This window comes from Suncus etruscus, chromosome 2 (genome assembly GCF_024139225.1).
Source record: "Suncus etruscus isolate mSunEtr1 chromosome 2, mSunEtr1.pri.cur, whole genome shotgun sequence".
In the NCBI taxonomy this organism is placed as follows: domain Eukaryota; kingdom Metazoa; phylum Chordata; class Mammalia; order Eulipotyphla; family Soricidae; genus Suncus; species Suncus etruscus.
The window spans coordinates 151,735,874-151,762,645 of NC_064849.1; the positions used below are offsets into that span (position 1 = coordinate 151,735,874).

The 26,772-nt window shown below is 38.1% G+C and overlaps 1 protein-coding gene across 1 annotated transcript in view; it reads left to right on the plus strand.

Annotated features, from left to right (window-relative positions):
• Positions 1–9,112: 9,112 nt before the first annotated feature.
• The window catches only part of FAM81B (family with sequence similarity 81 member B), a 64,836-nt gene continuing 47,176 nt past the window's right edge, over positions 9,113–26,772 (plus strand). The window contains exons 1-2 of the mRNA XM_049769147.1: positions 9,113–9,171; positions 20,321–20,564. Coding sequence (XP_049625104.1) covers positions 9,128–9,171; positions 20,321–20,564 — 288 coding nt within the window. The 5' untranslated portion in view covers positions 9,113–9,127. The remainder of the gene's footprint in view (positions 9,172–20,320; positions 20,565–26,772) is intronic.

A 26,772-nucleotide genomic window follows, 5' to 3' on the forward strand; every position in this document is an offset into this window, starting at 1 on the left:
AAAGGACAGTTCCAGCATCTGTGGCCTGACTAACTAGAAAGAATTATCATTTTCTATAAAGAAAAGGTTGTATAGGGAATAGCTTTGAAAAGATGTTTTGGGGTTAGTAGTTGATAGTTACGCAGTTGGGAGATACCCAGGCAATGAGTGCAAAAGACTAAGAACTGAGCTCTGGGGCTTCAACACTCAAAGACAGGGTGATACACTTTTAGTTCATTCAGGACTAAAAGTTCCCAAGACACAGGCCTTTTGGGACTCTATCAAGAAAACTGAGAAGATTTATCATGTGCTCTGAGGTCAGAGAAATGACTGAGAAATCTGTGAAAAGGTGTCATAGAAAAAAAGTAGAAGAAACAGGAAGCTCCAAAAGCAGCAGCTCTGTACACTGTTAGATTCTGCTGGAGTAAGGAAAGAAGAAAATAACCAGTTTTAACAGCAGAGAGGTCACAGGAGACCTTCACAGAGCAGTTTTGCTGAAGACATGGAGACACAAAGGCTGCCTGTGATGACTTTAGTAGGTCTTTGTTTTCTCAGTCACTCTGAGAAGTACAATATACCATAGTCTACCTGGCTTATAAGGAATTATTTTTATATATTTTGGAGTTGTTTTTTGTTTTTATTGGCCCACACTTGTGTTCAGAAATCACTCCTGGAGGGGCTAAGAAGTATATATGAGGTGCTAGGAATAGGCAGTGTTGAAAGCAATTGACCTATCAATTAGCCCAAACAATGGAAATTTCTTTTTCCCAATTCTACAGGACGAGTCTAAGATTAAAGTGCTGAAAGATTTGGTTCCTGAAAAGAGACCATTGTCTAGTTGTATACAGATACCTTCTCAATATATTGTTACACTGTGTGTGTGTGTGTGTGTGTGAGAGAGAGAGAGAGAGAGAGAGAGAGAGAGAGAGAGAGAGAGAGGAGAGATGAGAAAGTGTAAAAATTTCTTCACAAAAGCTTCAATCCTGGTAAAGACAAATACAATAGTGTGGGAATAACAAATGGTCAAAAACAAGAAAACTGAGAACTGGTTTACAGAATTGAGTTTACCAAAGATAGTGGTAGATTGTGAATGGAGGGGTTATTAGGGATCCCTTATACAGTAGTGAAGGAAAGAAGACATTGATGGAGGGTGAGGTTTAGAATGTTATATGAATGATACCCTATCATTAACAGTATCATAAAACATAGTTATTCAAATTAAAAATTATTTAAAACAAAAATACTCAGTATATAAGATAAAAAACACATCCTTATAATTCCTATATCTTTAATTCCTTCCTCATTACCTTATCTTCAAATACAGTCTCATTCTAAGTGAAGGTTTTAGCATGTAGCTTTAAGGGGGAGGAGAAACAACTAAGACAAGAACAAAAAGAGAAAAACAGCTCTTTGAAGGATTATTCTTGTGCAAGAAAACAGGTTGTAGCTAGAAGGGCAGAGCTTTTTATTTGGCTTAAGTGAGTGGAAGAGGAAAACAAAAAGCAGATGCTTATACAGCCATAGGACTGATCTAGGAAAGAGGGAATAAGGTTCCTAGAATAGGCCAGAACTAGGGGGAGATACAGTTGAGGAATAAACCTGAATGAGCACAGATGTATCATCCACAGATATGGAAGGAAGTGGAAGGAGACTTCGTAAACTCAAAAACAGATTGTAGAGTGAGTGGTGGGCTCAATAAAATTACCTTCTGAGGATGTGTAGTTGGTATAATAGAAAGTCGTCATCTGAGCATGAAGAAAGGGTAGGTAAAAGCAATTTGATGTTAGAGGAAAAGGAGATGAACAGAGTAAATGAATGAACAGAGCAAGGAATGAACAGAGTAAATAAAATATATTTGTGAACAAGCATAAATGACCCATTTAGGATGAAGCACCTTTTGAGATGAAAGTCACACACACACACTCTCTCTCTCTCTCTCTCTCTCTCTCTCTCTCTCTCTCTCTCTCTCTCTCTCTCTCTCTCTCTCTCTCTCTCTCTCTTACTCGTTTGATGTTTTATCTTCAAGGAAGGATGGTATATAGGAATGGGTAGAAAACTTGAAGTCTGCTCAGTTAGAAGTTTACCCTTTATTTGAAAATCATTCCAAGCCTCCTTGTTCTGTTGATTTTTTGGTTTTATATATAAAACTAAGGGGCTGGAGAGATAGCATGGAGGTAAGGCATTTGCCTTTCATGCAGAAGGTCATTGGTTCAAGTCCCAGCGTCCCATGTGGTCCCCCGCGCCTGCCAGGAGCTATTTCTGAGCAGATAGCCAGGAGTAACCCCTGAGCACCACCGGGTGTGGCCCAAAAACCAAAAATAAATAAATAAATAAATAAATAAATAAATAAATAAATAAATAAATAAAACTAATATATAATATAGTCAGGCCAGAGAGACAGTATAGCCGGTAGGAGCTTAACTGGCAAATAGTTGACCTGAGTTTGATGCCCAGCACCCCATATGAACCTTCCAGGAATGATCCTGGAGCACTAAACAATGCCAGGTATGGTCAAAAAAAGCCACCAATCTAGGAAATTTACATCTGTACCGTCTTCCTCAAAAGAATCTCAAGGAGGAATATGATGGCATATATTAAAACGTTACAAATATAAAATTCTGTACTGTGAATAGTGCCCTCTAGGGTTATGTGGCATACATACAATAACAGTGGTTTTGTCTTAACTGGCCCACAAGCAGCCCCTTCCTGTGAACAGCATTATTATTTCTTTATACCATTTAAAATAATAGCACAATATGTAAAGTAAGTTTTAATATTTTAAGATCAGAATTCAACAGTATTTGGTTTCTGTGCTTTTGATTCTAATCTAGGTAACCCTGTATTCGGAGGGATTTGGAACTCAGTGACACTCTGGGAAGATTTTACATACATTTCAGGCAGGCAGGAATTCTAAATAGATACATATATTGTGTGTACTGCTTGGTTTTAAAAACATTCATACAAAGGAGAAGTAGGGGTACCGGAGAGATAGCACGGAGGTAGGGCATTTGCCTCGCATGCAGAAGGACAGTGGTTTGAAACCGGCCATCCCATATGGTCCCCCGAGTCTGCCACGGGTGACTTCTAAGAGTGGAGCCAGGGGTAACCCCTGAGCACTGCTGGGTGTGACCCCCCTAAAAAAGGAGCGGTAGGGAAATAAAACAAGAAAAAGTCATACAGGTGAAGGGATAAATATTGGAAACACTGTATGACTGAATCTCTTCCATCAATTTAACTCTATATCTCAGTGATAAAAATTTAATAATTTTAAATTATTAATAATAAAAATTTTAAATAAAAATAAAAACATACAGAATCATACAGAATGAGTTCCACTGGAAATTCAACCATGATCAATTTTGTAACCGCTGTGCTTAAAGTAATTATATTTTTTTAAAAAAGGAAACTGATGGGGCTGGCGAGGTGGTGCTAGAGGTAAGGTGTCTGCCTTGCAAGCGCTAGCCAAGGAAGGACCGCGGTTCGACTCCCCCGGCTTCCCATATGGTCCCCCAAGCCAGGGGCAATTTCTGAGCGCTTAGCCAGGAGTGACTCCTGAGCATCAAACGGGTGTGGCCCAAAAAAACAAAAACAACCAAAAAAGGGGGGGGGGAATTTGAATTTTTGAATTTAAGGAGGCAAAATAAATCTCACCAAATTGTTTAAGAGAATCATAGTTCTTCTTTTCTATACAGGTCAATATTTATTTGGAGGCTATTGCTATCCAGTACATAATTAATAAAAATAGCTTCTACATAATAGAATTCCAATAAGTATTCTATTGTTTCGGGTATAATAGTGTATGTAATTCTCTCAACCACCTTGTAAAATCAATATTACTAGCTCACATTACAGATGAAAAAAAAAAAAAACAGACTTACCCAAATCAAAGCCCAGACAAGCCTGCGTGTGTCCCGAGAATACTCAACATAATAAAGTGAATAGCAACTCAGTCAACACTATCATATTTATAAGAGGACTGAAGAATATGAAAGGAGATACACAAATTTCTATTTTAAAATCCATTAAAATAGTTTCAGAGCTGAAGTGGGCACATCTTTGGGGCCAAATAACTTTACAATTTTTTTTTACTTAGCCAAATTTCATTATTTTCTTTTCTTGAATCCTAACCCTCCCATCTCACCATCTTCTACCTTCACTGCACTCCCCCTAGTGGCCTAGAAGAATTACTTAAGTTGCATACTTACTAAGAGGATCGGTAGGTACTGTAACGCTTCACAGATGGAAGCTGCTCTCTTATGAAACTCTGTAGGTAAACTCGGGAAAACCATTTAGATGAGTAGTAAGAAAAATAAGTAAATCCCCCAGATATTTAACAACTTCAAGTGTCAACGTCAGCCCAGTGACACCACAAATCCCAACTATGGTCACAATGTTACTGAGTCATCCCACAAGATATCCCAAATGGGTGAAAATTTTATTCAGGATGCAACCAAGTTACCTAAACTTTGACTTTCTGGGAGAGCGGTGGGGAAGCCCCTATTGCCTTTGCAAAACATCAACTCAACCAAAAACAAAGACAAGAAATCCAACAGCATGAATGCAGGTATTGATCTCTTGTATTGCTTCCACTCTCTTATGCCTTACTGACATATATTTCTGATAAAATTTAAAATACAGGCTATTAAATCCCAAATAAAACCCCTGGATGACTTGAACATGGCAGGGTGGCCAGTAAGTCCCTATTATTTAAAAGTTAAATCTAAATAAATGCAGCTCAACAACGTTTCCCTAACAGTTATGTGAAAGTATTTACAATGATAAGCTCTCCTGACTCTGGTGACCTTGGGGACAATTGGGGAAGGGAAAATGCTATAAGGGAAATGGTAAAACTGAAAACCTCCCTTTACCCCAAAACCATATTTACAGACTTAGTTACAAGCACTTTTCATCCGTGCATGGATTCACTACCACAGTTTCTGATCTGGTTCTGCATTCTGGTTACCTAGATACAGATGTAAACAAAAGTGACGCTAATCCTGCAGAAGAACAACTGGATAAACCTGATGGCCCCCTTCCTGGCTCAGTCAGTGACCAAAAGAAAAAAGCAAGTACCTTTAGCTATTTATACTAGAAGTAGAACACTTTGCTCAGTTTCTTTAAGGCTAAGCATTACTTAGAGAGTTCTAAGGAGACTTGGAAACGGTTTTCTTTTTCACTCGGTCCTCATTTCCTGTGCCTTTTGCTTTGCCAAGTGACAAGCAGCAAAAGCAAAAAACCGGAATGGAAAAGGAACTCATTTTGTGTTACAATCATTGCGCTGAAATACTGGTGACTAAAAAGGAATGATTTTACCCTTTGTTGTTTGTTTGTTTGTTTGTTTGGGGCCACAGCCTGTGGTGCTCAGGGCTTTCTCCTGGCTCTGTGCTAAGGGATCATTCCTAGAGGACTCAGGAGATCATCCACAGGCTTGTGGAGCATTAAATCGGGGGCCATTTGCAAGTCAAGAGACCCACCTATCCCTCTGCACTATCGCTCAGGTCCCTGATCTTACCATTTTAGTTAGGTTTTTTTTTTTTTTTAATGACGATTCAAACGGAAAAATCTTAAGCATAGATTATCTCTTATGTTAAAAGGGGGGTCAGAGCAATAATAATAGCGGAGGGTGCTTGCCTTGCACACTGTCAACCCAGTCTCATCTCTAGATTCCCAATTAGTCCCTCAGCAAGTGCAGAACCAGGAGTAACCCCCTGAGAGTTGCGAGTATGACACCCCCTTCCTCTACAGAAAAGTAGAAAAAGAAAGCTGCTAAATGCTTCATTTTTTTAATATACTTTATACTACCTTCCCCATCAATTAAAGAACACACAAAGAAATGTTTTACTTTATTTTGTTTTACTTTTGTATACTTTGCCACAGATGGAAAGAGCACTGAAAAGGTAGCATAATATCAAGCACTGACTTTTAAAAAAATAATATTTATTAGTTGTAACACATACTTGCATTTGACTGCTTAATATCTGTTTTCATTTTTCCCCTTTTTGGGGGTTTATTTTGGGGGGGACACACCCAATGATGTTCAGGGTTACTCCTGGCTATGCGCTCAGAAATCACTCCTGGCTTCGGGGACTATATTGGACATCGGATTCCAACCACCTTCCGTCTTGAGTACAAGGCAAACACTCTACCACTGTGCTATCGCTCAGGCCCCAATATCTGTTTTCTTTTCTGTGAAATAAAGACTCTAAGTTTATCTTTGATAACTTGGAGATGGGTCAGATAGTACAGCAAGTAGGGTGCTTGTCTTATACCTTACCAAGCAAATGCAATCCCCAGGTCCCCATAGGTTGCCCCAAGCACCACTAGGAGTGATTTCTAAGCACAGAATCAGAAGTAAGCCCTTAGGTGTAGTATTTTGTTTTGCCCTCCCCCCAGAAAACAAAGCAAACAAATGCAAAGTTGAGATAAATCACAAAGATAAAAAGGTTTTCAAGGAGGTAGGACTTGGTCAATAGCTATGATTGTTACTACCATCTATATGATCTGGAGAAAGTCCATTATTTCTACAAGTTTCAGATTCCCCACACATAAAAAGAATCGTCTTAAGCCCTTTTTGTAATAAAGAAGAGTTTCAGTTCCTTAAGATAATGATTATCCATAATATAAAGTTAATTATTCTGTCTCTACAGGACTGTTGGAAGAATGAAATTACATAAGATACATAAAATTATTTTATAGTCCATTTTAAACTGTAAAGGACTATACTATTTAAAAGTATTATGATGAAACATGAAAAATGGCACGTGTGAAAAGTCCCATAACTACCAAATTGTTTGACTGTTAGACCATTTCGATATAATTACATTTAGACTAGAGGAATAGGGTTAAAACAGAGCTAACTTATATATTCAAATATATATGACTTTTATATTATAATCAGCAAATATATAAAATTTAAATACTGTCTTAAATACATTTTTTAACTTGAACAGAAAAAAGAAGAAATAAATTTACCATAATGTTAACAGCTTTTTCTCTAGGTGAGGATATTTTTTCTCATTTACGTTTTAATATATACATAAATTTCAAAATAGAATTTTTTCCATTTTTATTGAGATACAGTTATTTAAAATACTGTTAATGACAGTTTAATGCAGACATCACTCCAGCTTTATGTAGACCCAAGCACCCAGGGGTCCTGTCTATGGTCCCTCACCCTGCCAGGAAAGCTCAGTTCCTTAGACCAAGTCTCTCTAGTTTCTTGGGTCATTTGTTGCCCCCTTACTATTTATTTGTCTTTATTCTTTTAAGAGGATGGTCTTTCAAATAAGATGTAAGAGTAAAAAATAATGAAAATAAAGCAAATTATTAATTACTTTGCTAGAGAATGAGAGAGAAAGACAATGCATAACTTAGTATCCTTGGACAAAAAAGTTCATCTTGATCATTCCAAAACACCTACAAAGGACTACTAGGTGGCAGACATTTAAAGTCAGAGATTTGTCTCCCAGAGACTTCCACGGGGCAAAGGGTAGTAGATGAGAAATGAGAGGAAGAAAGTAGCTGCCTGCCATTTAGTAAATTGGTGAGGCAGCCAGGTCTTAGTATTATATATTCCAGGAAGAAAAAAAAAAGTGGAAACAGGAAGTAGGCAGTTAAATTTACTAGTGGGTCCATGTTTTCTTAACAAGGACAAAGTGACGTAGGCCAGCATACCCCTTGTTTGGTTTAAGAGCATCAAAAAACCACTGGAGACTCTGTCCTGGTGGGCAGAGAGGACCACCTTCATGACAGCTCAATGGCTCCCTACAAGAAATAAAATAAAATTGGAAATTCTTCAGGCACCTGTAAAAGGAATCATTTTTGTCTGTTGTTCTTAGAATAGTCTTCTCACCATTATAGTATATTTTAGCATAGATTAAGAAATAATATTCTAGGAACATATTTGTTTAATTTTAAGCTTAGGTGTAATACAATTCATAATCTTCTACTGAAGACTGGTGACAGACTACTATATTAAGAAAAATCTGTGCCCTGTTTTTAAACTTAAAAAAGAAAGAATATGGGAATTTACATGTCACCATATGCAGACAGTGAGTACAATTGGTGTCCTCTTTCCTTCTAGAAATACTAAAAAAATGGAATTTTCTAGTAGTATTTTATTCAATTAAGTGCTCAAGTGTCCAGTTTTGTTTACTAATAAATTCTGTATAAGATGTTTTTATTATTCCTCATTCAATATAGTAATCTGGTCTCCAGGTTTTAGAAAACAAAATTACTTGGCTAGATTACTTTTCAAATTTGAGCTTTGTTGCTTTCTTTTTATTGTTCTGTTTTGTGGCCACACGCAGTGATATTTAGGTGTTACTCCTGGATTCACACTCAGGAATTACTCCTGGTGGTGTTTGCAATGAACTGGGATGCTGGTGATCAAACCAGGGTCAGCCACATGCAGGGCAAGTGCCCTACCACCAATATTATTACTCTAACCCTATGAACTTTATTTCATAAAATGAGCTGATTAAAGCTCATAATTGAGCATGTTGCCCAAGAGACTTCTATTTAACAATTCAGTCAATAAGCATTGAATATTCATTTTAATATTGTGTTAAAATAATCTATAGCTATGACATTTTCAAAAAAGTTATTTTTTGACAGTAGTAAAAATCAGTGAAATGTTGTTTTTTAGTATCTACTCAGAACTTGATATTTGTTTGTCTCTAACAATAAAAAAAAGAGGCACAAGTAAGATTAACTGAGCTGATCTATAGTATATTCTATAGTTAATATTTCATTTCAAATTAAGATTTTAAGATGTACGTTTAGCAAGCACTCAGCCCATGTTTGAGTCCCTATACCAAATGATTCTTGAAGCAGCACCATTTGTATCCCTGGATGTCTCTGAGTATCACAGGGTGTGGCCCTAGAGATTTTTCCAGTACCCCATATTTTGCTAGTAGCATCACATAGTGGAGCCCTTGTGCTGAACCTGTTGTCTAGTTGGTTGATAATTACCCAAGGGCCCCCAGAACTCCTGAATACCAATTGGAAGACACAAGAAATAAAATATAAAAATTATTACATTAAATTGAAAGATCATAAAGCTAACATAATAGAATTTCCCTGTAAAAGAGTTCATATTTTTTTAAAGCCATAACATTTCTTTTAGGTAAGATTACCTCCAGCTGAAATGTCAACCAAGAAACCAACAGATCTAGTTGAATATAGTAACAGGTAAGTCTACAAAGTATATATAGTTCTCATCATTTACTATATTTAGTGATTCAGTAAGAGTTGAATCAAGACGATTTATCCTAAAATAGTCTTTTGCTTTCAGAAGATATTGCATCAAACCAGCTCAGCAAATAAAGTCTCTCTAGCTTTTCCTTTCCTCATCTTTAAACAAGTTGCACAAGTTACTATAGACTTATGGATTATATAAATAAAATAACAACATAGGCAATGACAACATAGGATGACATCAGATGCAGAAGATATAATTGACCATATAAATATTTATTTTATTTATTATTACTTTAAATAAATAAAATATGTTAACATTTCATGATAAAGACTCAAGGAAATGGTGAGGTAGAGAGAAAGAATACGAGAGCTAAGGCTAGCTGAGAGTTGACTACATCTGATCCCCATCACCACATATGGTTGCCCTATGAGCACCACTGGGAGTGATCCCTGATTACTGATCCAGGAGTAAACCCTGAGTACATCAAGGTATGTTCCATACACAAAACTTAACTCAAGTCAAGGAAATTTTAAATATACTAACCATCATAAAATGCTTGCACTCCCACACCCACCTGAAGTTTATCTGGAAATGTTCAGAAGAAGGAGCAATCTAGGAACATGGAAGTAGAACATAGTATTTGCTGTTCATGTGTAATGCCCAAAAGATCCTAGAATTCCAGTTATTAAAGACAGAACAGATGATAATGCATATTATTAGGAGTTGTTTTCTTCTACACTGTATGATAAAGGAGGCTTTGGTGTAATGTTCCTATTTAGGTTTTGAGGGAATTTGGCATTTAATTGCAGCTCTATCACCAATTTTCTGTGTTGAGGTCAGTAATTTGCAAAATAATTATGACTCTTAGCCCTTTCATTTGTCAAATGAAGAAATGAATTAGAAGCTCATTAGGACCACTGCAGCTTTAAAATAATTCAAATCCAAAAATAGACAACATACACCCAAAAGAAAAATGACCAAATTAATTAAAGAAGTTAATATGAAGTGAATGTCAATGATACTATAGATTAAGTAAAGTGGAACCAAACAAGAAGGAAGGATTTTATATTTACAAATATAAAAATTGAAGGTCTAGAAGACATAGTAAAAGAATAAGGAAAGTACTTGCCTTACATCTGCTAACCCATATTAATCCCTAGCACCACATATAGGGAGTGATCCCTGAGCACAGTGCCAGAAATAAAGCCTGAATACTGCCAGATGTAGCCCAAAGTCCCCCTATTACCCACAAATATGTATATATGTACATATATATGTCTATGTGTGCATGAGTGTTATATACATATATGCATAGATGCATAACCTTTGGGTAGATTATTTTTCTAGTCAAGAGCAATGAATATGATATGCATAAAAGATTATTCTAAATGGGGACAGTAACTAAATGTACCTTCACAAAGTAAAGGGGGATCTATTCTGTCCTATTCTTCACCTGATAAATGGAAAGAAAATCTGTTAAAATTCATTTGTCAGGTGACCCCAAGCACAAAGCTTGAGTCTCTAGTAGCCACTGAGCACCTCCAGGTGTGATCCAAAAATTCACTCATTCATTCATTCAGTGACAGTCATTTCAGCCAGCAGTGCAAGTATTTTGTTTTAATTTAGCATTATAATTTATAGTACTGTTAATAATCAGCACACAATGTTTCAATATAATATGCTCCAGGCACTGTGATTAGGTACTCTGATTTATGATACTGTCCCCTGATCCAATATGTACTGAAATATTACTGTGAAAGATATGTAATCCACTTTGGTCAAAATAAAAATCATTATTAAAAAATAATCAGACATATAATATTTCAGTATCAGACCCATCACTAGAATGTCAGCATTCCTTCATCAATGTCCCCAGGGGACCTTGGTGCAAGTATTTTGAATTGACATGCTCAACCTAATAAAATCAACAAGAAAAATAATAATGTGTAAAGTATCTCACCCCTTAAATCACAGTATTTATTGAATTGCAACAATTTACTAATAACCAAATATGACACTTATAATAGTAATAGCCTGTTATCATTCATTATTACTCTCTGTATTTTAGTTGCAGGCAACTTAAAGCTTGCCCACTGCAAAATCTTTGTTGCTGGTATCAATACCTAACATTGCTTTACACCAATCACTTGCACCATAGCAAAGAGACAGTAAATCTAGGTATTTTGGGAATGGACTGATAGCACAATGAGTAGGAAATTTACCTTATAGGAGTCAGTCCTGGGTTCGATCCCAACCATCCCACAGAGCCTATCAGGAGCAATTTCTGAGTATAGAGCCTGAAGTAGCCCCTGAGCTTCACAGGGTATGGTCCAAAAATCAGTAAATAGATAAGTACATAGATAGATAGACATACAGACAGACAGACAGACAGACAAGACAGACAGACAAGACAGACAGACCGAAGTGTTTTTTGTTAAACAACTTAAGGAAACCAAAACATGGTATTTAAAATTTAGATACATAACACTCGAAAGCATTATCTTAAATGGCAGAATGTGTGCTAAGTATGTACATAGCCCTGCTTTTGATGCCTGGCACCACAGGACTGACTCTACCTTCAGCAACATTAGACATAGTCCTGCACAGCCTCTGAGCACTCTCAGGCTCAAGTATCAAACTGTGAGGTCCTTACCGGTAGGCTAGGATTAGCTTTGAGTCCCCACAAAACACTTCTTGAGTGGCCCCTAATAAAGCTCTTAGGTACAGGAGGTCAGTCTTTACCTTACTTGCAGATAAATCTGACTTAATCTTCAGAAGTGCTCATGGTCTCCCGAGTACATCAAAAGTAATTTCTCAATAGGACTCTTCCCTGAGTACCACTAGATATGAAATACACACCCCACAAATAAAATCGGACATATAAAACTATAAATAAATTATATGAGCAAAATAATAAATGATCAATGATTTCTCCTTGTACACAGAATTTTGGCATTAGGCCTCTGCAAAGTTTTTTCAATATGATTGTGGTGTGGTTTTTTTAATACTTTGGCAGATATTTCATTATTCTGTTATACACTGTTCTGTAGCTGTATGAGGAAGACAGATATTTCACATTATAGTCTATAAGAAAAGTAGTCAGACTATCACTGGTTGAGATTTCAACAGACTAGGGAATACTAAATGGGAGATATTTTAGATTTTATTTTGCAATATCAGATCTATCATTGAGGCCAACTATTAGCTAAATAAAATCTTAAAATAGCCTTTAGCACTTCTGAAGTCAGAATGTTTAATTATTAGGAGGATTTTTATTGTCTGGTGGAACCTTTTCCATTCTGCACAATTCCTTCTTCGCTGAGCACATTCATTTCAGGATTTCCAGTTCTTACTCATCTACTCATCATTCTTACTCATCTTACTCATCATTCTTAATCATCTCACTAAATTGTCACAGTGACCTTAAGGGATATCATTTCAGTATTATTTTAGAAATGATGGCATTGATATTGAGAGGAGGCAAATATTTGCCCCAATTCACATGCTCCCTAGTGGCACCAGATTCGTGCCCAGAAATCCATCTTTGTTACTTTTATAGACCCACTACCTCTTCTCAATTTATTCTGCCAGTTCTCTAACAACACACATCTGAGATATCGTACCTCCAACTCCTCAGCAGCATAAACATATTTACAAACTTAATATATGGTGGTGTTGGTAGGGTTCCACCATAATCTCTGACTTACTCCCATGAGTACCCTTCTGTGAGGTATAAGCATCCTGAATTCACAGCTATGTCTCCAAGGTGCTGACACTACCCATGGTTTCATCTTTTATTCTTCTTTTTCTGGCATCCTTTCTTTGCCATGGGCCAAACTTTGGCTGTGGGTGAGCACAGTTTTTTTGCAGAAACTGAACCAAGAGCAGCCCCAAACAGTCAGGGCATGAGCTGCCAAAGGAAGTTCATTCCCTCCCTCCCACAATGCTCTCTAGAGTCTCATCAGTCTTCAAATCTCAACTCACATGCCAGATTCCACTAAGGTCAGTCTGTTCCAGAGCAGACAGGGAGCCCCTCCAACCTCTGGCCCTTAGAGAGAATCCTTAGGAGTTTTAGGTATAAGTTCACAGAGGGATGGTAACTAGGCTGAAACATTACCTTGTTGATGGTGGTAGTAGTGTTCTACACAGGGATGCTAAAGGCTTATTCTTAGCTCTGCACTCAGGAATTATTCCTGGCTATGCTCTATATGCTATATGGAATGCCAGAGATCAAAGCTCAGTCAAAGGACTGCAAGACAAATGTCGTCCTCACTGTACTACCTCTCCAGACTCCCACATTATATTTTTATAATGTTGGTAGAAAGTTATATAACACAATGCAAAGAAAAATGGGCTATAGAAATAATACAAAAGAAAAGGCACATGTCATATTCTGCCAATCCCAGTTGGAATTCTCAGCACCAACATATGTCCCCCAAGTACTGTCAAGGATCAGCTGTGATCAGAGAGTCAGGAACAGCACCTGAGCATCACTAGGAGTAAATCCAAATATTAAAAATAGCATAAGAATGAGAGGCTTAAGAGACAAGGAATTTGCCTTGCATGTGGCTGACCCACATCTGGTTTCTTGTACCACATGTGGTCCCTTAACCCCACCAGGAGTGATATCTGAGTACAAACCCAGCAGTCAGGGCTGAGTACCTGCTGGGTGTGACCTCAAAACCAAAAAAAGAAGGGTAGGAACAAGTACAATTTATTTCTATTAAAAAAAAAACACAGAACAGAAAGTCTCTTATTAATCTAAATTTTTTCTGTGATGCATGGAAGAGGCAGGTTTAACAGCCTTTTAGCTGAGTTATTGATAATCTTCTATTCTACCTAATCTAAGAAAACATTTTCTTAGATCAGTGTGAGAACAAAATAAAGGAGGATCCATGAAAATAATGTAGATTGGGGACCAGAGAAATAGTACAGTGAGGTAAGGTACTTGCCTCTCACATAGCTGATCTTGTCTGATCCCTGGCACCCCACCTGAACCCACCAGCAGTGGTTTCCTGAACCCACCAGCAGTGATCCCTGAGTAAAGTGTTAAAAGTCAGCCCTGAGCACAGCCAGGTGTGAAATAAAATTAAAAAGAAAAAAAAACACAAGCTAAAAAAGTCATATGTTGACTAGAAGTACATAAAGAAATAAGATTGTATAAAAATTCTTCATTTTCTTCTGGGCCAGGAACTCCCCACTGGTATTCTGTCTTTGTAGTCATTATCCCAGGCTTCTCTAACAAAGAACCATACATTGCAAAGCTTAAAATAACAGAAATGTTTGGCTTCTGAATTCTAAAATGCAGGTGTCAGTAGGAATGGCTCCTCCTGAGTACTGTGAGGAATAATCTGTTCCTTGCCTCTGCTCTTACTTCTGGTGATATCTGGCAATGCCAATCACTTCTTGGCTTTAAGGTGCATCATCAACATCTATTTTATCTCCACTGTGCAGACAAGGAGTTCTTTTCTGGAGTAATCTAAGAGAAGTGAAAGGACGTGACTGAGATAGATCTAAATTCCTTAAATGCAGTGTTCTTTCACCAGGAGAGTCACATAAATAGCATGCATACAAGAAAACACACAGGCTAAGACCCTAACAGAGAAAGCCAGGGACAAGACAGCAACAGCAACAGACAGAACAAGGAAATATGGGAAAGTAGTGTGAGTTTAACAAAATATGCTTAGAATGCCAACAATCACAAAACTTTTTTTGGCTACAGTTAACATCATTTCTCATATCTCTGTAACCAACCCAATCCACGGCATTCACACAGGAATACTTCCCAAACTGAATGTTTCCATGAGAAACCCAATTATACCAGGTACATCATACATCATTCAGTAATATTGGAAATGTTACTTAAGGCAAGGAGCTTCCCTCAGAATGAATAAGTTATCACTACTAAAGATCCACCAGCAGTCTCTTCTTTAATTTGTTTTTCAGTTATGTTATTTTATGGAGTCCTCTCTTTCCTGCCTCCTCCATGCTGGTCAGACTGGCCAGCTCTGCAGATTGGGCCTGATTCTCCTTCAGCTGCACTCTCGGAAACTTGAATTGCCTCCCTTACCCCACAATAATATGTAGCCCTACATAAAAAATCATCTACCAATATCCCAGGAGATATTATGGGGGTCAGAAGCTTGCCCTGGATGCAGCCAAATCTAGTTCTATCCCTGAGCATAGAGTCAGGGGTAAACCTTGAGCAACACTGTGTGTGGTCCCAATTAAAAAAAAAATTGATCAAAAGCGACTGGGTTTTTGTGTGTGTGTGTGTGTGTGTGTGTGTGTGTGTGTGTGTGTGTGTGTGTGTGCCATTAAAGTCCATTTGCTAGAAAAAAAGTTAAAAAGCCACTTAAAAAAAAAACTTTCAAAAGTGTATTTTCAGATTCATCATTCCCCCACACATACTTGCAGATTTTGTTGGAGGAATCAAAACATTCTCTAAAATTCAACTTCTTTGTAGGACTCTACACTGAGAATGACCTAGTCATAGAATAGATTTCAAAAGTAAAATTTTTTTCAATCATGCCTTTTTGTGTTCTAAAAAAGGGCTTAAGTCACAGTTATTCTTAATAAATTAAGAGTTCCAGGTTGCTAAAATGATTATCAGAATTCCTAAGTAAATTTAGTCCTCCACTCACAAGAACAGAACAGGCAGAGAGAAGTGAGAGGCTTTATGTACCAAGTCATTTGCCAGCAACAGCACAGCTGGTGTAAGTCACACCAAATCACAGAGAAACAGAACTCTGAGCTTGTTGGAAATCTGTTCAAATTGTCAGCTGCATCATCAATGATTTTATAAAGTCCAAACCTTCCCGAAAATCTTACTCCACCATGACTAGTGTGGAATATTCAGCAATTCCTTTAACATAGATATAAATTTAAGGTAGATATAAATTAATTTTACATAAATATACTATCCTGACATAATACATTAATAAAGTAGCATATGATTTTTTAACTGGAATAATCAGTTTGACCATCTCTTGCATTAGGGAAGGTACATGATTTAACCTTTTTGAGCAATTTGATTATTTGAACAATGTGTGATCAGGAATCTCTTTTAGAAAACTGCAAATGTTCTATATATGTTCTCCGAACTTCTGATTTAGTATTAGCCATAAAAAGGCATTAGACTGCTTCTGGCAACAGAAATGGAAGGAGGCAGAATATAAATTTCATTTTCCTGTAAATGTAAGCAAATATGATTTGATGCTTCAATAAGCATCAAAAATAAGCAATAACCATAGTATTCCAATTAAAAAGAAATTGTAGTTATCAACAGAATTCCCAAAAAAGAACACTGCTCCAATCAAAATAACATTAAAAATAAGCTATAAAAATAAAAGAAACAACTTCAGTCTAGAATTTATGTAATTCTCTGTCTCTATGGTGACAGACATATACACTCACAGTGCCAAGGGCTTCAGAGCTTCTGTCAACATATTAAATTGAAGAGCAGCAAGAGGCATGAGGGAAGACCACAGTCTGACATCTGAGTAGAGGTGGAGCCCTGTTCTACCAGTCCATCTGCTCCCTGATGCTTTCTTTCTAAATAGTCTCTACACAAGCAACTGTATAATCAGAGTGCCCTCAGAGTCCTCAGAACCCTTATCTGCAATCTCAATATCCGCTCCTATCTATTTCTCACTTTTATGTTTAGTTTTGTGGGGCAAATGAAGACTGCTGACCTGCCTGGTTTACCTGTCCATTGATGAGAGCTGGGTATTGAAGTCATCCCTTGCTATCATAGTATTTTATCAATTTGTCTTTTGTTCTACTGAAAAAAAGCTACGAAGTATTTTTGATGTTCCTATTAATCGGGACCTATAGGAGTAAGCATTGTGTCACAAAGGTGGGCCTAGATTGTTTCTGCTATCATGAAGGACCTAATCTGTGCCCAATGATCTGGATGACCTGGTAAACATAAGAACATAATCATGTGAAGAACATAATTATCTACACATCCTGCTCCTGTTTCATCCACTCATCTGCTCTAACAAATAAAGGGCTTGGCCACACACCCCTCCTCTATTCACAGGATATCAGGGAGAACAGTCTTTCTCTGTAAATCTTTCTTAAGGAGAAAACACACACACACACACACACACACATTGGGGATTGAATGATTGAGTCACACTGAGCCATACCCCTTTTCCTAAGATTCTCTTCATCTTATTTTTTGACATATAAATAATTGTAACTTTAATGTGCCTTGGAGTACATTTAATCTGGATTTAGTTGTATAAAATTCTGGGTTTTCTGAATCTGGAGGGTGTTTTATTTCCTACATAAGGAGTTTTTTGATTCTGTTTCTTCAAAAAATATTTCTGACCATTCTTCCTTCTTTATCTAAGATCACTTGTAAATTTTACTCACTTTTATTGTCCCATGTGTCTCAAGTTAACTCATTATTTAAAATAATTTTTTATCAATCTTTTTGGCTCTTTTCCTTTTTTTTTTATTGTTTTTGTTTTTGTTTTTTTGGGCCACACCCGGCGGTGCTCAGGGGTTACTCCTGGCTGTCTGCTCAGAAATAGCTCCTGGCAGGCACGGGGGACCATATGGGACACCGGTATTCGAACCAACCACCTTTGGTCCTGGATCGGCTGCTTGCAAGGCAAACACCGCTGTGCTATTTCTCTGGGCCCGGCTTTTTTTCTGTTGTCTATTCTTCATCTACTATTCATTCCTTCTATATTTTTAGTTATATTACTATGTAACTAAGCTCTGTGATTTCTATTTTTAGCTCTCACATTTTCTCTTCATTATAGCTCTTCTTTTGTTCATTATTCTCCTAATTTTACTGTGCATCATTAAAACTGTTACCTTTTTTTTGGTTTTGGGCCACACCTGGCGATGCTCAGAAGTTACTCCTGGCTATGCGCTCAGAAATTGCTCCGAGCTTGGGGGACCATATGGGACTCTGGGGGATCAAACCATGGTCCATCCTAGACTGGCACGTGCAAGGCAGAAGCCTTACGGCTTGTGCCACCGCTCCGGCCCCTACTTTAAAGTATTTTTTAAATAACTTACCAACTTTTGCATTCAAGATTTTTTGGTCCATTAATTGTATTGAATCTTCTATATCTTCATTAAATTTGATACTCTACTAATTTTCTATAAATTAGATTAATAGGGCTTGAGAGTTATTACAATAGTTTAAAATTTTTTCACTACATGCACCTGAATTGGGTTTGATTCCTAGCCCCATATATGTTTCTCCAAGAACCACCAGAAGTGATCTTTGAGCACCAAATCAGGAGTAAACCTGAGTATAGCAGGAGGTGGCTCCCATCCTCCTAAAAATAAAATTATAAAATTAGACTAACAGCTCTCACATAAACTATTCCTCTGGGAAGATTTTCTTTCTTGTTTGTTTGCTTTCTTTTGTTTTAGGGGGTTAAAACTGACTGTGCTCAGGTCTTACTCTTGACTGTGTTCTCAGAGCTTACTCCTGATGGTTCTAACATGGGTCAACTTTGTTGCTCAGAGCATCCTCTTTCCTGGGGAGAAAACTAAGTAGAACTTCTGAAGAACATGAGGGTAAAGGTGTGTTGTAGCTTTATATTCATTCCTAAGAACTCTGCAGAGATTCCCAGGAACTGTGGGCAAGGCAAAAGATGACAGTGTTTTCTATGGCCTAAACATCTGTCCCTGTAGCTCCCAAAACTTCCAGAATTTCTTAGACCCTGGAACTACAACTCAAACAATTCTATATATATATATATATTTTTTTTTTTGGTTTTTCGGGCCACACCCGTTAGATGCTCAGGGGTTACTCCTGGCTATGAGCTCAGAAATTGCCCCTGGCTTGGGGGGACCATATGGGACGCTGGGGATCGAACCGTGGTCCTTTCCTTGGCTAGCGCTTGCAAGGCAGACACCTTACCTCTAGCGCCATCTCGCCGGCCCCAAACAATTCTATATTTTATTGCCACAAAGATCTCTCTTGACCACAGAAAGGTTCAACTAGAGACAGAGACAGAGTGTATGACTATGTAATGGTTTTAAAATGTCTCCCTAATTGACACTGGTGGTGGGATTGACTCTGATACATTATATGTCTGAATCCAATTATGAACGATTTTGTAAATCACAATGGTTTCAATAAAATAAAATAAAATAAATAAATAATATAATATATAATATAATAATGTTTCCCAATAATTCAGTGCCTCATTTTTTAAATGAGTGGGGTCTAATCCTCTCCCCTCAGGTACAGGGTATACTTGATTTACTTCTAAGGATTGGACTCAGCAAATGATGGGTGAGACTTTAAAGATTAACTCAAAAGAAGTAATAAAAGTAAATCAGTAAAGAAAAGGCAGCAAAAGTAGCTGTTCTTTTTAAAATGTCAACCTATGAAGTGAACAATATGTTCTAAGGCCAATGAGGATTATCAAGATTTTAGAGAACCCCTTGCCGCATGCTAAGTAGCTATGTCCCATGCTTTTTTTTTTCTAAATTAACTTTTTCTTAAACTCTGTCTCATATATCTTTCCCTCTGAGCTATCATGCAGCTATTAGAAAATAACCTCTTCAATTTAGAGTTATCAGTTAGTAAATCTATGTAGATCCAGAAACCATCCAACTTGTTAGAAAAGTGAGTAAATATATATAGAACAATTCTTGCTTGGGAAACATGAAAAATTCCAGGGACAAAATCAGGCATAAGTCAGATTGACTTCTCAGATGAGACTAAATATGTTTCTACCCAACCAAAAGCAGATGGACAGGGAAATAATGCCACAAGCTATATAATACATGCTTTATATGCTGAAGTCCCAGCTTCAATACCTAGCACCACAGGGTCCCCTAAGTATGGTCACAAGTAGACCCTGAGCACCACTGAGTGACTCCTCCCAAAAAACAAGAGAAAGACAGAAAGGGGGAGGATAGAGTGAGAGTGAAAGGAGAGGAAGGGAGAGGAAGAGGGAGAGGAAGGAGAGGGAGGGAAAAGGGAGAAGGAATGGAGGAGGGGGAGAGAGGGAGGGAGAGGGAGAAGGAGAAGGAATTTTCAGGATTAGTCTCCGCATAATTCTCTGTGAAGAAGTGCCAAATGGTTGTCAGTTACGGTTCTGGCTTCTTCAGGTCATTCTTCCAACACGTTGGTGTATTCCTTTTCTTACCCAGGGATCAATCTTTTCTTCCTGTTATTCAAAACAATGACAAAAATCACCTCAATAGCAGACTGAACAACCAGGAGCGCACAATCAGTTTCCTCCTTGAACAAGCTTTCCATATCAAAGAGGAGATTTCTGCCTGTCTTCAAGGGACCAAGGGCTATCGAACAGAGGAATCACTTGCCAGAAAGCTTTTGGAAAACCATATCCAGACCATCACTGCCATCGTCAAGAAACTAAGCCAAAATATTGAGGTAATTCTTTCACATCAGTCAGCATCAGTACCTGGGAGGCATGGTACTAAGGAATGTATTTGATCTAAGTCTCCAAGATTTTATTACTATAATAATTTCAAATTGAGGTCTTTATGACACCATGACAACATTGGTTGGTTCATAGGCCATCACAATTGAGCCCACTAATGCCTAAATCAATCCATTTTCCAACCTTTCTCCTTTGCTCTAGCCACACTGTTCTCCCAGATCTTCAAGAATAGATCAATGGCTATAGAGCATTTTGAGAGTGAGGGTATATAACTCACTCCAGCCTCTCTATATTATGGACAACTTTATGTTTTCACCTGAGCATGTAACTCTATCTCTCCCTCCTTATATATATCCCTTAATTAAATGAATCAAATAAATAAAACAAATAATATATCTGAATATATTTTAAATTGTTTAAATATTCAAAATATTTAAATGTCCTAACATGTACTTTGATATGTTATGTGTATTAATTATAATATAATAAAATCATCAACACTAAGAAGGAAAATGTGTTCAATCTATAGAAAGCTTATTTCTAGGGGCCAGAGAGATAGCATAGAGGTTTGTCTTGCATGCAGAAGGATGGGGTTCGAATCCCGGCATCCCATATGGTCCCCCAGCCTGCCAGGAGTGATTTCTGAGCATAGAGCCAGGAATAACCATTGAGCGCTGCCGGGTGTGACTCCCACCCAAAAAAGAAAGAAAGCTTGTTCCTTTTTTACTTTTTTTTTTTTTTTTACTATACCCAGAAGTGCTCAGTGGCTTTGCACTCAGGAAATAGGATATGATATGGAACTGGGTCAGTTGCATGCAAGTACCTTACCTGCTATACTATATCCTGGACCACCTTGTTTCTTTTCTTATAGTAATCAATTATTTTAATGTTATAGAGAAAAAACTATGCCAAAACATTTCCTAAGAACTGTACAATCTTATATAACATTTAAATTTTTTGTTAAGGATTTGGAATAAATAGTAAAAATGAAGACTTCTGATCTGGTTATACAGAAAACTATTAAAAATATTTTAGGGTTAATGTGTTACAATTTGGGGACTTGAGGGACAAAGTAATTGTACATGGATTCTGTTTTATTTATCTTAATGTTCTTTGCTGAATGTTCAAAGTTAAGATATCAGCAAGGGGACTTCTTCTGAGAATTATGTTATGGGTGATTGTCCTTCCACTGTAACTTTACCTTGTCCTCTTTCTTTGCATCTTTGTTCTCATAGTTAAAAATAAAAAAAATTAAAAAATATTTTAGGGGATCAATAAAATAAAATTTAAAAAAAAGGAAACTTTTTAGGGAGACCCAATAGTCACTCAATGGTACAGTGATTTCAGGCACAAGTTTGATCCCAGGCACTACCTCGCTTGCCAAGTGCAATCCCAGTAGTACTGCCAATTAGTGATCCCTTATGTAGCAACAAATTTTGTTATTGTTAATTTACTGCAACCAACTATGCACACATAATTACCATGTGTGCAACCAAGTGGTCATCATGATTACAAAGATTGGGGAAAGAGAAAGTTAAGTTTTAAACAATTTATGTAGACTTTTTTAAAGATTAAAAGTTGGAACATTATAAAGAAGAAATTGTTCAACAAATGAATTAATAACTACTTTCTATAAAAATGAAAACTATGCCTGGCAGGAGCGATTTCTGAGCGTAGAGCCAGGAGAAACCCCTGAGTGCTGCCGGGTGTGACACCCCACACACACAAAAAAAAAAAAAAAAAAAAAAGAAAATCCTGTTTTCTGTCAGACTCCTCCTGGCGGACCCCTGTGGGAAATCCAGGTCCCTCCTGGTGAAAGGAGAAGAGTAGGGGAATCTCAGGGGAGCCAGGCTCCTGGGGAAAGGGGGGCTCTGGGTTCCAGAGTGAGACTCAACCAAAGCAAACAAACAAAAATAAATAATATCTAAAAACTAAAATAATTTCACTTTTATGAAATTATGTAGATCTGGACTGAATTGAGGAAAATAAGTGGAAGTGGGGGATGCTACTTGCCAGGATTTCCACCTTGACATAGTTCCAGTATTGGGAGGCCTTGATGCTGAAAGGGTCCAAGGTCAAAACCAAACCAAACAATACCCCCCAAAAGCCAGGCCCGTTTTGAGGCCATGTCCACCCTCAGGAGCTCCTGCTCTGAGGTGATGCCCACCCTGAAGTGACACCCACTTTGGGGTGATGCCCACCTTGAAGCGCCCTCGACCATGACCAGGAGATGCACGTTGTCTGAGGCCTTCATGTGCAGCTAGCTTCATGTGAGCACAGACTGCAAGTTGATCACCACCATCGAGTCGGCCTCCCGAATCAACATCCATCGCCTTCTTGACCACCGGCAGCTTAGTCTGCTCGTGCAGGGCGCTCAGAACTCGATCTCAGCCAACAGCCCGTTCTCCTGAAGCGTGAGGGGGGTCCCGCGTCAGTCACATCAGGCATCTCCCCACACCCCGCCTCCACAGACCCTCGAGACCCTCAGACACTTGGAGAACCTGGAGACCCTCTGAGACTCTAGAGACCCTGGGGCCCCTGGAGATGAGACTCTCAAGAGTCAAGACCTTCAGACATCCTTGGAAACCTTGGGGACCCTAGAAACCCCTTGAGATCCTGGAGACTCTCAGAGACTTTAGAGACTCTTCGAGACCCTCAGAGACCCTTGGAGACACCGCCTCAAACACTGTACCTGGGGAGGTGGCCCAGGCACCCAACAGTGGATCACTCCTAGCACCGACCGAGGGTGACCCAGCGCTAAGAACATCTTAGCTCTCAGAGATGCAGCCCGTGCAAGGCCTCGAACACCGATATGCTCTGATTCCAATTAATTCAGTTCCAGTTCCAACCAGGCCCAGCCAGAAGTGGCATGGGGGAGCCGGAGTGTGTCTGGGGGGCTGAGGAGAGCACCTGATGGCACACAGCTGCGGGGTCTTCAAAAATTAAATAAATGAATGAATGAATGAATGAATGAAAACTATCCAAGTACTTTAAATAAATTCACTAATTAAGTCATCCTATTTGCATAATGTTAAAAAAGATTCGAGTGTGAGTTGACACCTAAATCAGGTCCTCAGAGTTGAAAAAATTTGTGAGGAAGAGCGGGAACTACATCCACTGTACTCCAGGCTTGCTCTTGGTTCTATGGTCCTTTATTACTCCTGGCAGACCTGGGGGACTGGAATCAAACTCAAGTCAACTGTGTGCAAGTTAAGTGCCTTACCCACTGTACTATCTCTTTGTTCTTGATATTAATCATTTTTGTTTGTTTGTTTGGGGGCCACACCTGGCGATGCTCAGTGGTTACTGCTGGCTCTGCACTCAGGTTGCTCCTGGCAGTGCTCAAGGGACCATAAGGAATGCCAGGGATCCAACAGGGCAAATGCCCTACCCACTTGTGCTGTTACTATGGTCCTAAACATTTCTTTTCAATAGATTTGAATGTTAGCTGTTGACACTTATTTTTTTCCTTTTTTTTCCTTCTTATTAATTTATTTTAATTATAAGAACAAAGATGCAAAGAAAGAGGACAAGGTAAAGTTACAATGGAAGGACAATCACCCATAAACAGAATTCTCAGTAGTCCCATTGCTGATGTCTGAACTTTAAACTTTCAGCCAAAGAACATTAAGAAAAATAAAATAGAACCCATGTACAATTACTTTGTCCCTCAAGTCCCCAGATTGTAGTACATAATATTTCTTAGCAACACACAAAGCAATCTAAAGCCATAAAACTTATGTAACTCCTTAAACATTGAAGACAAAGTACTTTTTTTTTTTTTTTTTTAATTTTTTTTTTATTTAAACACCTTGATTACATACATGATTGTGTTTGGGTTTCAGTCATAAAAGGAACACCACCCATCACCAGTGCAACATTCCCATCACCCAAGTCCCAAATCACCCTCCTCCCCACCCAACCCCCGCCTGTACCCTAAACAGGCTCTACATTTCCCTCATACATTCTCAATATTAGGACAGTTCAAAATGTAGTTATTTCTCTAACTAAACTCATCACTCTTTGTGGTGAGCTTCCTGAGGTGAGCTGGAACTTCCAGCTCTTTTCTCTTTTGTGTCTGAAAATTATTATTACAAGGGTGTCTTTCATTTTTCTTAAAACCCATAGATGAGTGAGACCATTCTGCGTTTTTCTCTCTCTCTCTGACTTATTTCACTCAGCATAATAGATTCCATGTACATCCATGTATAGGAAAATTTCATGACTTCATCTCTCCTGACAGCTGCATAATATTCCATTGTGTATATGTACCACAGTTTCTTTAGCCATTCATCTGTTGAAGGGCATCTTGGTTGTTTCCAGAGTCTTGCTATGGTAAATAGAGCTGCAATGAATATAGGTGTAAGGAAGGGGGTTTTGTATTGTATTTTTGTGTTCCTAGGGTATATTCCTAGGAGTGGTATAGCTGGATCGTATGGGAGCTCGATTTCCAGTTTTTGGAGGAATCTCCATATCGCTTTCCATAAAGGTTGAACTAGACAGCATTCCCACCAGCAGTGGATAAGAGTTCCTTTCTCTCCACATCCCCGCCAACACTGTTTATTCTCATTCTTTGTGATGTGTGCCATTCTCTGGGGTGTGAGGTGGTATCTCATCGTTGTTTTGATTTGCATCTCCCTGATGATTAGTGATGTGGAACATTTTTTCATGTGTCTTTTGGCCATGCGTATTTCTTCTTTGTCAAAGTGTCTGTTCATTTCTTCTCCCCATTTTTTGATGGGGTTAGATGTTTTTTTCTTGTAAAGTTCTGTCAGTGCCTTGTATATTTTGGAGATTAGCCCCTTATCTGATGGGTATTGGGTGAATAGTTTCTCCCACTCAGTGGGTGGCTCTTGTATCCTGGGCACTATTTCCTTTGAGGTGCAGAAGCTTCTCAGCTTAATATATTCCCATCTGTTAATCTCTGCTTTCACTTGCTTGGAGAGTGCAGTTTCCTCCTTGAAGATGCCTGTAATGTCCTGTAGTGTTTTGCCTATGTGCTGTTCTATATATCTTATGGTTTTGGGGCTGATATCGAGGTCTTTAATCCATTTGGATTTTACCTTTGTACATGATGTTAGCTGGGGGTCTAAGTTTAATTTTTTGCAAGTGGCTATCCAATTGTGCCAACACCACTTGTTGAAGAGGCTTTCCCTGCTCCATTTAGGATTTCCTGCTCCTTTATCAAAAATTAGATGGTTGTATGTCTGGGGAACATTTTCTGAGTATTCAAGCCTATTCCACTGATCTGAGGACCTATCCTTATTCCAATACCATGCTGTTTTGATAACTGTTGCTTTGTAGTACAGTTTAAAGTTGGGAAAAGTAATTCCTCCCATATTCTTTTTCCCAATGATTGCTTTAGCTATTCGAGGGTGTTTATTGTTCCAAATGAATTTCAAAAGTGTCTGATCCACTTCTTTGAAGAATGTCATGGGTATCTTTAGAGGGATGGCATTAAATCTGTATAATGCCTTGGGGAGTATTGACATTTTGATGATGTTAATCCTGCCAATCCATGAGCAGGGTATGTGTTTCCATTTCCGTGTGTCCTCTCTTATTTCTTGGAGCAGAGTTTTATAGTTTTCTTTGTATAGGTCCTTCACATATTTAGTCAAGTTGATTCCAAGATATTTGAGTTTGTGTGGTACTATTGTGAATGGGGTTGTTTTCTTAATGTCCATTTCTTCTTTATTACTGTTGGTGTATAGAAAGGCCATTGATTTTTGTGTGTTAATTTTGTAGCCTGCCACCTTGCTATATGAGTCTATTGTTTCTAGAAGCTTTTTGATAGAGTCTTTAGGGTTTTCTAAGTAGAGTATCATGTCATCTGCAAACAGTGAGAGCTTGACTTCTTCCTTTCCTATCTGGATTCCCTTGATATCCTTTTCTTGCCTAATCGCTATAGCAAGTACTTCCAGTGCTATGTTGAATAGGAGTGGTGAGAGAGGACAGCCTTGTCTTGTGCCAGAATTTAGAGGGAAGGCTTTCAGTTTTTCTCCATTGAGGATAATATTTGCCACTGGCTTGTGGTAGATGGCCTTCACTATATTGAGAAAGGTTCCCTCCATTCCCATCTTGCTGAGAGTTTTGATCAAGAATGGGTGTTGGACCTTATCAAATGCTTTCTCTGCATCTATTGATATGATCATGTGGTTTTTATTTTTCTTGTTATTGATGTTGTGTATTATGTTGATA